Source organism: Octopus sinensis, linkage group LG8 (genome assembly GCF_006345805.1).
Source record: "Octopus sinensis linkage group LG8, ASM634580v1, whole genome shotgun sequence".
In the NCBI taxonomy this organism is placed as follows: Eukaryota; Metazoa; Mollusca; class Cephalopoda; order Octopoda; family Octopodidae; genus Octopus; species Octopus sinensis.
The window spans coordinates 58,532,412-58,545,240 of record NC_043004.1 but is presented as its reverse complement, the minus strand read 5'-3'; the positions used below and the strand labels follow the sequence as shown (position 1 = coordinate 58,545,240).

The window sequence follows — 12,829 nt, the reverse complement described above, 5'->3', positions numbered from 1 at the left end:
AAGTATTATTCTATCTAAGTTACAATTTATAATTTTCATAATTTACATAACTGATACTGCAATCATATAATTTTGAAAGCTTTATCATTGTACCTATGCATTAATTGATGAATATTCTTAATGAGTAATTTTGTTGATCCTAGTATACAACGTCAAAATAACTATAGAACATACAAAATGAAATGTTCTATTCATGTTAAAGCATTTATGATATATATAGAGAATAATCATAAAATTGATGTTTCATAAACAAAATGAATATGAAATTGGAACAAGAAATGAATTGGTTCCTAAAACTACTACATGTTGATGGATATGAACACAGAAGACTACTATACAATTGTGACACATTATGTGGTTAAATATTGATAAGTACATAAAGTTTGTATATTTCCTTGAAAGTTTATTCTGAAAGCAGAATAGCAGAAGCAACATTCATTTTTCTTTACCTTATTATTCTTAGAACCATATGAAAAAATCCTTCCAAACAAAAAAGAGAATGGATTTTTTTTTCTTTGAGAAGTTTCTTTTGGTATGAATATAAGCCAATAATGAACTTACATTCGAAAACACCAGTACTTTTCAGTAGAGTGCACTTAACAATGTGGCATTTATATTTTAACAATTTACTTGTTATTCAAAATGGTATTTTTTGTTACTTATTTGATGCAAACATATTAAGTTTCAGAGCTGCCAATATAATTAAATTTATACTAAATCCTGGATTTAGATTCACTGCAAGTCAATTACAAATGCAGAAAACTAACAGAAAATAATGCAACAATATAATTGGTGACAAACTGATTTTAAAAAAATTATTATTAAGGTAAACATATTGTGAAGTGCTGTGAAAGTTGCATTTCAAAATCATAAGCTTAATTAAAGTAAATATTTTAATGATTCAAATATTTTCATGCTTTTTCTATAATTTCAATTAAATATATAAAATATATGAATACTTTAATAAACAGCAATAAAAAAACAATCGCTGATGCATGTTTGAAGTCCAATAGGGATATAGAAATGATAATACTAAAATTAAGATTAAAGATTTTTTTTGCATTATTTGTACTTTAAGACAATTTCCCTATTTGTTTTTGCTTTAAATTGTTTTAGAATTATCCTAAAATCGAACACTTTTATTTTAGCCAATCAATTGTGCATAGTAATGACTTGTAATCATATGCAATCATGTTTCCTTTCATTTCTAGACTTTCACATTAATTAATACTTAAGCACAGACATATATATATATATATATATATATATATATATATGTATGTATGTGTGTATATATATATATATATATATTATATATATTATATATTATATATATGTGTATATATATATATAATATATATATATATATATATATATATATATATATTATATATATGTGTATATATATATATATATATATATAAAATATATGTGTGTGTGTATAGACACACACATACATACATCTATATATGTGTGTGCGTGTGTGAAGTAACTAAGATAGATATACTCTCACATATTCTTACATACACAAATGAATTAACAATCTCATACAAATACTTCTTAATTTTCCTTCTTTTTCTTTCTTTCTTTTTCTCTCTCTCTTTAAATGTATAGACATAAAAAAATAAATATATGCATATATTTATTAGTACTCACCTGACTTTGAATGTGCAATAAGATGATAATTCGCAAGTTTTTTTCCTGTAGCAGGACTAGCATGGAGACGACTTGATAAAGATGATGTTTTGCGAAATTTCAACTTTGGTCTTGAGTATCTGTGAAGATTGTCTGTGGAAGAATATGTTCTTTCAATCTGAGAGTCTGCAAAACGAGGATGTTTTTCCCCCGAAAGTGACTTATATCGTTTAAGGGCTGTTTTTGTTGTTGATGGAGCACCGCCAGAATGGCTACCAATCTTGGTCTGAACTCTAACATCACCCACAGATGATGATGGAGTTGTACCTGAAGATATTAAGACATTTCGTTGCCATGTTGCGGTTAAACCATCATCAATTTTCTGTATAATCTGATCAGATGGCTGGTTGACATTGCCACTGAAACTTTGGCATATTGCACTACCCAATGGAGGAGCCTTCTGATAGTTAGTAACATCTGAGTTCGATGTGTTATTAGCAAAATCACATTGCATCACAGCTTCGTAAGATGGTAGTTGACTTTGATAAGATGGCTCCTCCAATGGATTGACACAAATATTTGCCTGATTTGCTGGATCAGTAGATCGTCCTGTGATAGAAGGACTACTCTGCGGGTGTGTGAAACAGCTGGCATAAGTATCCGTACTAGCAGTACTTTCTTGACGAGGAAGTGTCTTCATCTCAATACAGCCTTTATTGTCACTGTCCATTCCATTAATAGGATCTGAGGGAAATTCAAACTTGTTCTGTAATGAAATGGATAACAGAAATCATTTTTAAATAGCATGAAAGGCTTAAAATCATTCCACAGAAATACAGAAAACAATAAACAATTTTTAATTTAAGATATAAAGCAGTTACATATTTTTCCAGAAAATGAGAAAGAAAGCAATATTGCTCTAGACATAAACAAAATTATATTCAATGGTTATACATTTTCTACAACAAAGCTTCTAACTAGTTGGTTCCAAATTTACTGCACTTCCAAATTATCACTCATTGTTTCTTTCTAGTCCATAGTAATCAACTTTAAAACAAAAATCAGTTAATGCTGTTGTATGTACCCTCACGAGGAATTTGAAGATGAATGCAAAAATCTTCTCTGTCTTCAGCTCTCAACACCAGAGATAAAGACACCTCTGAAAGGGGAGGGGGGCCTGCCACATCAAAACGGTAGCAGAGTAGGGGCTGTAACTGGACGTGGTTCCTCCTGATGATGTCTTGAGCTAACTGGATCCTATAAAGGAGCTGTTGTGGTAGCAGACCACGAAACATGGTTGAAATTCAAGCTACTCTTCTCAGCTGTTGGAACCAGTTAAGCCTTTACCATTCACATTACTATGTCAAATGTAATGTTTATTTATTCACATTGTTTTCTCCTAATCATTTATCATCTTGTAGTGTTGAGATTTTGGTGATGGGATTGCATATTTTCAAAATTACATTGTAGGGTAGGTATGTAGGATAGAATATGATCAGTTTGAATGTATGATAAATACAGTATTTGGGCTGGGTATGGTCAGATTAAATGCTAAAAGGTTAAATGGCATAGCTGTACAATCACAGATGCATAACCTTATAGCATCATTTGCTTGTCTCCAAAATTGACTGGTTTGAGAGCGACGGAAATAATTTTAAAATGGTTTTACCCTTTTGTAACCATATTTCTGTTGAAATATACTGCCACTGTTTCAATTAATTCTGATAATGATAAATAATCTAGTAAAATAACTTGTCATTAATCAAATTGGTATTTGAAATAAATTTACTTGAAACTTTTATGCAAGGTTTTAATTTAGATTCTTTTGAAATAGGAAGTTTGTGTCACCGAATAATCTCAAGCAGGTTGGTATCTAAAATATTAAAAAGGCTAGCGAGGTTGGAAGTGCAGTTTATTTCCAAGGATCCACTAATAGGAACATGTAATTCATAGAGGCTTCAAAAATATTTAACAAGAGAAACATTTATCTGTCCTTCTCTCTGCCTTCTTTTTCTTCTTTACAGTTTTTGTGTCATTGTTTTAATTTATTCTTTATATATTTTCCTCACTCCTTCATGACTCACCAACTTCATACCAACATTTAAATTGAGTGAATAAATAAAACAAATCAACATAAAAATATGTGCCTGTGTTTGTGTGGGTGTAGAAATTTGAAGAAAGAAACACTCGTTACATATAGAAGAGGTTGTGTGTGACCTTTTTTATTATTTTCTAGGCTTCTGTCAGATTTAATGCAACATAAGTTTGAGCCCACAAGTTTACATTTTCTCTGATTCTTTAATACTGTGATAGAAAATAAACTTTAGTATGAAAATTTAGTTTCAATCCAGGTACTAATGGATAACTTGATGCATGTTCATGAGTCTTGAACTTAACTGTACTCAAGTGATTAACATTTCCACATGATGCTTGATCATTTGAGCAGAACTTGAACATGTCTTTGAAAATGAAATTATATTTTACGCAGTTTCTCAATGAGAGATTAGAGAGTTCTGGCATCTTGTCATTTGATAGTTCTCAGCACAAGATATTATTTGTAAATTTATCTCATCCACCTTATAAATAGATTAGATAAATCTCATTCATTTACAACCAACTGAGCCAAATACATCATAGGAGTAGTTAGTAGTCATTAGAGTTCTTCAGAGTAATGTCTTCTGGAAAACTCCAACACTTGGACTATTTGTCTTACCATGTTTTCCATAGAACACATTTTTATAATGGAAAACATTCAGCTCATTTTGGATGAAGACTTTGTTACCTTTCCAGGTTTTGTTATCATAAAGTGAGTGAATTGTGATACAAACCATCTAAATAGGAATATTATTATGAGATACAAGCAACTAATAAAGTGAATTATTTTGTATAATTTAATAGTAGCTGAAGCTTTTCAAAATAGTTGGTTTAAGTCAGTATCAAGCGATAACCTACTTGAGAAAATGAAGTCTAAGTGCATTAAGAATGCTTGGCATTTTCTTACTAAAGAATTATTTAGCGTTCAAGATATTATTTATAAGTGATTGGAAGCAGTGCTGAATTTAAGGCTCAGGCACATTGCGCAGTTGATCCAAAGTTGGTCTAGAGGCACAATGCTAATCTCATCAGCAGCATCACAGTTTCACATCCGTTTTCCATGCTGACCAGCTGAGGAGCTGTCTAGACTCCAGTTGTTGGTTGTGGCATGGTTTCTACAATTGGATGCCCTTCTTAATGCCAGCTGCTTTACAGAGTGTGCTGAGTGCTTTTTACATGCTACTGGAATGTGTGCATTTGTGCAACACCACCGCAAGTGCATTTTATGTGGTACTGGCACCCGTAAAGGACATGCCTGTATGTAAGATAACTATGGTTTTACTTAGCTTGACTCATCCTTAAGTACAGCAAACTGCTACGTCTCCCTGTCCCTTGTCATTTTCTCAGTGACGCCCAGCATCTGAAGATCCTTTCTCATCACTTTATCCCATGTCTTCCTGGGTCTACCCTTCCACAGGTTCTCTCCACAATTTATGTATACTAATCTACAATCCCCAAGCATTGCTCTGCCCAGGGGTTTATAATTCTATAAAAACAGCCCTGATTGGAGGTTATTAGCTTTTTGAAAAATCAATATGGTCAACAAAATGCACAACACCTATGTGCACAGACTAACAAGAGACGTCTATGTGGTTGCTGGATTGCTAGAAACAACTGCTAAATCTCCTGAAGATAGTACTCTATCAGTTTCATAAATCCTGATATACCAAGAATATTGGATGGCCATGGCTGGAACACATCTTGTTGTAGATCTTTTTGATTGGGGCTAAACAATAGCAGCAACGACTTCCAGTCTTGAAGAGCCTGCAAAGATCATGGGCACCGCCCCTTTTCCAGACTCAAACAAGTAAAAGAAACGATGTGACTTTCCTTTAAACTTTGTATGTATGTATGTATGCAAATGCAAGCATACATTGTATATATGATTATCTAAATACATATACATGAACACAATCGTGTATATATATATGTATATGCATACATACAAATGTACATTTACACATTAACACACATGAGTATACTATATGTATATTCATGTAAGGTGTGCACACATATATATACACACAAACATGAATGCATTTCCATACAAATATACATGCACAAGCATGCATACATATATTAGCACATATATATATATATATTATATATATATATATATATATATATATATATATCAAGGCAGTGCTCCAGCATGGCCACAGTCACATGACTGAAACAGGTAAAAGAGTAAAAGAATATATATATATATATCTTTATATATCTATGTATATATATACATATATATGTATATATCTTTATATATATTTATATATATATATATATATATATATATTATATATATATATTTAATATTGATATTTAAATATCGATCTTATCAAGTGGCCAGCATGGGAATAAATACCATACAAAGGTAATAATTATTTAAAACTATAAATTAGGGTATCTGAGAGATTCCACCATGCTGAAATTGCAGTCAAAACCCTGACCCTAAAGCCACATTAAATGTTCATATAGCGCTATATGAACTTTTAAGGTGGCTTTAGGGTCAGGGTTTTGACTGCTATTTCAGCATGGTGGAATCTCTCAGATACCCTAATTTATAGTTATAAATAATGTATATATATATATATATATTGGTAAAAATGGTAAGATAACAAAAGAAATATATATATGTAAATAGAGGAATTTATCAGCAAATGTAATATGTGACAATTATTTGGTAGCCAAGATAAAACTCTGAATTTCGGATGCTGAGGTGGCAATCCACACCACCATCTCTTCAGTTATCTGGCCATCGGAAAAACATGTATGTACTGTCATTGATCATTCTTGTTTGAAGCTGCTATGAGACATTAGCTATAACCATAATTTTCATTTGATCATGGATCTACCTAAAGCTCTCCTTTTTGACTCTGAACCTTCCCTCATTCTCGGCAAACTGGAATACACTAATATCTTCAACTGGAGACTTTCCCTCGCTTTTACATCCCTCTGACTTCTCCCTCCTTGATGGCAGAATACTCAGCCTATTGAATCCTTACTCAATATGAAGATCAACACACTTGATCATTCTAGAAACAGATGTAAGAGACCCTGTATACTCATTCTCACTCAAAAACAAAAAACAAAAGACACCAATACTCTTTTACTCTTTTACTTGTTTCAGTCATTTGACTGCGGCCATGCTGGAGCACCGCCTTTAGTCGAGCAAATCGACCCCGGGACTTATTCTTTGTAAGCCCAGTACTTATTCTATCGGTCTCTTTTGCCGAACCGCTAAGTGACGGGGACGTAAACACACCAGCATTGGTTGTCAAGCAATGCTAGGGGAACAAACACAGACACACAAACACACACACATACATGCATATATATATATACATATATACGACAGGCTTCTTTCAGTTTCCATCTACCAAATCCACTCACAAGGCTTTGGTCGGCCCGAGGCTATAGCAGAAGACACTTGCCCAAGATGCCACACAGTGGACTGAACCGGGAACCATGTGGCTGGTAAGCAAGCTACTTACCACACAGCCACTCCTGCACCTTATATTCTCTATCTGAATTAAATGTCTTTTCAAGTTTTCATTTTTACTTTAATCTTTACATACACATATACACACATGCATACACATTCACACACTGAGATACTTGTTTCCCCAACTATGTGTTACTTTAAAGGCCCTGTTTTCTGCTACTTTTAGCTTTCTTAGTCAGTATTGTAAGATTATAGTTGCCGTTAGTGTAGTTGCTGTTTAACAGAAACCATTGCAAGTTAGTTACTGGAGTGAATGGATAACAAGATAACAAGAAATAAGTTTCAGATGGTTATCTTTGTTTTGTGTTACTTTTCCTTGTTATATGTTTTAGTCACTGGACTGTAGCCATGCTGGGGTACCATCTTGAGGATGTTTTGTTAAACAAATTTACCCCAGGTACTTACCATTTTTAAGTCTGGTACTTAATCTATTGATTTCTTTTTTTGCCAAATTCCTAAGTTATGGGGACGTAAACTAACACTGGTTCTGAAGCAGTGGTAAGGGAAAAACACAACCCCCCCCCCCCGCATGCGTGTGTGAGTGTGTCTTTGTGTCTGTGTTTGTCTCCAACCATTGCTTGACAACAATTGTTGGTGTGTTTATATCCCCATAACTTAGCAGTTCAGCAAAAGAGACCTATAAAATAAGCACCGGGTCTAAAAAATATGTTCTGGGGTCGATTCCTCTTGAAGGTGGTGCCTCAGCATGGCTGCGGTCTAATGACCAAAACAGGTAGAATAAAAGAAAATCTTAGGTCACTGGCCTTCATTTGAAGATTATAATTGATTGCATTATGAATATGGCAGAAGGCAATGAGAATTCTCTGCAGTGTCTGTATATCTTCAGGTTCTGGCAGGAGGCTCATGATTACAAATGCCAGTAAATGTGGTACATTAGGAAAGAGATTATTATCAGAAAATTGAAGAAAGGATCTGAATGCGTTTAAAGACTGATGAAGACCTGCTGTGGTAATCATTGCCAATATCAAATGTTAAAGTAACATTGTGATATTAAGTTTCTTTATAAAAATAAACAACAATCAATAGCCAAATAGATAATTTCATTAAAACTTCATGCATTAAATAATATGGGGTGAAGATGCATGGACTATTGATTAGGGCTTTGAACTCATGGTCCTGCAATTATGATTTCAATTCCTGGATCAGGCGGTGCATGGTGTTCTTGAGTAAAACACTTCATATTGCTCCAATCCATCCAAACTTAAATGAATAATCCTGTGATAAAGTGACATCATGTTCAGGGAGGATGTTATGAGTTTCATCACTTCTCAATCACAGAAGCTCAGTAATTAGCTGTATGAGTCATTAGATATGAGACAATACTTTACTTCATTAAATAATAAAAAACAGCGAAATTGAAACAGACGAGATTTAAGTGGAAGTCTTTAGAAGTTTGCCAATTTCCAATTCATAAGTAGTGAACTATCACAATTATTAGAGCACCAGATAAAGTGCCTTGTGGTGTTTGTTGCAGATCTCAGTGCCTGGGTTTCAAATTCTGAAGTCAGTTTTGTCTTTCATATTTCTGAGAACAATAAATAAAATTGCAGTCAAGTGCTGGACTCATTTATGTTTTTCTCTGTTTTTTTTCCCACTTTCTCTCTCTCTCTCTCTCTCTCTCTTTCATTCTTTCCTTTTCACTTTCTTAACTTTAGTTATGCTGTACTGTGGAGGGGGTCAATGGTTAGAGTACTCATAACAAAAGGGTTGAGCAAGGGAGTAGCACACTCACTTCTTAGAAAAAATAGAAAAAAGAAACTGATATACTGCAGGATCTGCCCAAGAATTGATTGATATGCAATACAGTAATAACAGAAATAAAAAGAAGAAACTAAAATGAATTTATAGATTAAAATTGGTGTTCATGTTGAAAGGTTTTAGGGCAGTGAATTGGCAGAACCACAAAAACATAGGGAAAAAATGCTTTATAGTAATCCTTCCAGCATCTTTTCACACTGAATACAATCCTACCAAGGTCAATTTTGAATTTCATCAATAAAATAAAGGACCAGTCAAATACTTAGGCTGATGTAATCAACTAACCCCCTCCACCTAAAGCTGATGGCTTCATGCCTTAATTGTAAATGACATTTACAAATTTATGCAGAGAAAATTTAATATTCATTTGTAATGAAATTATAATTACATTGATTTGTGATGCAATAATATACTCTTTACTCTCTTTTACTCTTTTACTTGTTTCAGTAATTTGACTGCGGCCATGCTGGAGCACCACCTTTAGTCGAGCAAATCGACCCCAGGACTTATTATTTGTAAGCCCAGTACTTATTCTATCGGTCTCTTTTGCCGAACCGCTAAGTGACGGGGACGTAAACACACCAGCATCGGTTGTTAAGCAATGCTAGGGGAACAAACACAGACACACAAACATATACACTCATACATATATACATATATATATATATGTATATATATACATATATACGACAGGCTTCTTTCAGTTTCCGTCAACCAAATCCACTCACAAGGCATTGGTCGGCCCGGGGCTATAGCAGAAGACACTTGCCCAAGATGCCACGCAGTGAGACTGAACCCGGAACCATGTGGTTGGTAAGCAAGCTACTTACCACACAGCCACTCCTATGCCTATATATGTATCTTTTCTCTATTTAGTTTGCAAGATTCTAGCTGTATTGAGACAGATTTTGTTGTATCTTATGAGAGTCATTATGTCAATAATAAATACACACATTGAAACAGATCTGAAGCTGATCTAGAGTAGAGAGGGCATGTTACTGAAGAGGTCCATGAATGGTGACGAAAGGACTTCAAGAGGCACAACTGATTGATTGATTGATTGACTGAATGATTAATCAAACAATCAATTAGTTTTTTAAATTCTTAACAATAATATAGAAGGGAAATTAAACCAGTGCATGTGTCTCTTATTAGCATAATGAACTTCCTGAGATACAACAAAATAATGAAATAAAATCATGCTAAAAATAAAAGTTAAGCCAGATTCTGAATTTCTTGTTGATTTGTTGTGTATCATTCATTAACCTCCTGTAAGAGCCAAAAATTTCTTCATCATAAATACCATGGAGGTGTCATCTGTATCATATATTATTCCAGAGCAGATGGTTGCTGGTTATAGCTTCTTGAGAGTGGTTTGTTACGAGGATCATAAGGATTTCACTAAGTTTATAGCTAGCAATACTGAGGATTAATATAATGGACTCCATCACTTGTTTCTAAAACTCTATATAAAACAATTGATTTTTGGTAGAAATAAATCATACTACAATGTTAAAAGTGTCAACAATTTTTTGAATAAATATAATTCAAATGTTTGTCATAATTTTTTGCACATTAAAAACCTCTACTTTTACATGTTCTTATTTTATCAGTACTTTTAGGTAGCTGTTCGTTTGTAATCAAACAGCCACTTACACTAAGAGTTGAAAATTTATGTGAATAATTTTTTTTACAGACAAAAGAAAATAAGAAAAAATATTGAATGTATGTAATATATTTTTGATGAAAATATACAATCAGCATATGATGGTTTTATTTATTGGTAATTAAGAAAGTAAGCTCTATTAAAAGAAAAGTTAGAAAAATATTTGAGTATATATGTGTGTATGTAAATGAGTGTGTGTGTGTGCATGTGAGTGATTGTTTATATATATATGTTTATATATATATGTATATATATATATATAATATATATATATATATATATATATATATTTACATATATATATATATATAGTGAATGAGGAAAATAGAAAATAAAGTTTATGAGAATCTTTATTCATCACAACGATTATTTTGACCCATCCTGCATTGGTTTCCTGTTTCCTTGTGGATGGGATACTGGACAGCTGGTTGTGTTGCATTTTGTGGAGCAGAATACACCGGAAGATGCCACACTGGAGTATGCAACATTTATATAAGTATCCGTAAGAGATACTTATATAAATGCAGGATAGGTTAAAATGATCATTGTGATAAATAAAAATATTTTGTGAACTCTATTTTCTATTTCCCTCATTCATTATAAATTCAACGAAAACTTCAGAATTCCTGAGGTAGATCCAGGGACACTTATATCAAAACTGTGGATGGTATCAGGTAGCTTAAACAGTGAAAGTGCTTTAATCGGCATACTACTAATCATATAGCAAAAATCCAAATAATTATAAATATATATATATATATTATATATATATATATATATATATATATACAACATACATATATAGGCGTACATTTATACTTCATAAATGCATGTATATATATATATATATGTATGTATATAATCTCCCTGGATCTTACATTTATACATATATGTAATATTATAAATATATATATATATATATATATTATATATATATATATAATATTATATTATATTACAATATATTATACTATATTATATTAAGTTTGACAACTTTGTCTATTTACAAAATAACAGGAGACTAGAAATAATTATGCAAGAAATGTATGTTTTACTATAACTGAATATATTCATACGAGTTAAAAAAAATTTTAAATGTGCTTTACTCTACATTCTAACAATTGTTTATTTTAAAAACTTCTTACAAAGAGTAATATCTGACATTATATATATGTATAAAGCAATAAATTAATAGGCTTTCTATAACATTCGAAATTCATATGAGGGCTTCATTTGAAGCTCACATAACACCAAGTCTAGTAAAACGTCGTGTATAAATGCTTGGTTACTTTTGCTTTAATATGTATGAGAAACACCAACATAAATGTTGAGGTTCCATAGAAGAAAAATGAAAAAATATTCTTAAATATGTGATATCAATTCAATCTGCTTTAGGGAACATTTAATTTTATTAAGAGGAAGTGTTGGTAATGTTAATCAGTGTTGATAATAATATGAGACAAATGGATAACATTCGGAAAACTTAGCAAACTTCGTTAACATTAACCAAGCCAAAAATTGAAACTTGAAGTGAGATATGTTCCTGCAACAAGTCTAGGAAAAACAATTTGTCCAAACTGTGCCAGTATGGAAAGCAGATGTGAAATGATGATGATGATGATGAAGACAATATTGACAGTAATGATGAAGGTGATAACAATGAGTGACATGATGATGATGATGATGGTAACAGTAATTATGTTGCTTATGATGATGATGACAATCGTAATGACGATGATATCTTCTTAAAAAGAAGAATTTGCTTTTTTACATTAGACGTCTTGTGTTTTTATGTACCGTTAATCTCATTTAGTCACCCTTGCCTCAAACATATTTTACCAACAGATAATTTTGAAAATATTTCTAAATGGCAGTGCCCCAGCATGGCCACAGCTCATTAGCTGAAACTGGAAAAATCAAAAAAATCAAAAATCATATACTCAAACATATTTTTTTTAAAGGCTTAAACGAAAAAATTTGTACAATAGCTTTTGAATCTAAGTTTCTAAAATATTTCCTAATTTGCATTTTCAGTATCAGTCAAAGCTAAAAGATAACACACACACACACATACATACACACACACATACACACACACACACATTTATATATACGTGAGGGTGGGATGAAAAGTTCATAGGCTTATTATGAAG

At 32.2% G+C, this 12,829-nt stretch overlaps 1 protein-coding gene across 4 annotated transcripts in view; it reads right to left on the bottom strand.

Annotated features, from left to right (window-relative positions):
* Positions 1 to 12,829, bottom strand: part of LOC115214995 — a 482,072-nt gene that overhangs the window by 170,544 nt on the left and 298,699 nt on the right. For all 4 annotated transcript variants that reach the window (XR_003881947.2, XM_036505419.1, XM_036505418.1 and 1 more), the window contains exon 4: positions 1,657 to 2,401. Coding sequence is in view for 3 of the 4 variants with exons in the window: in XM_036505419.1 (XP_036361312.1) it covers positions 1,657 to 2,401 (745 nt within the window). In the remaining variant the exon portion in view is untranslated. The remainder of the gene's footprint in view (positions 1 to 1,656; positions 2,402 to 12,829) is intronic.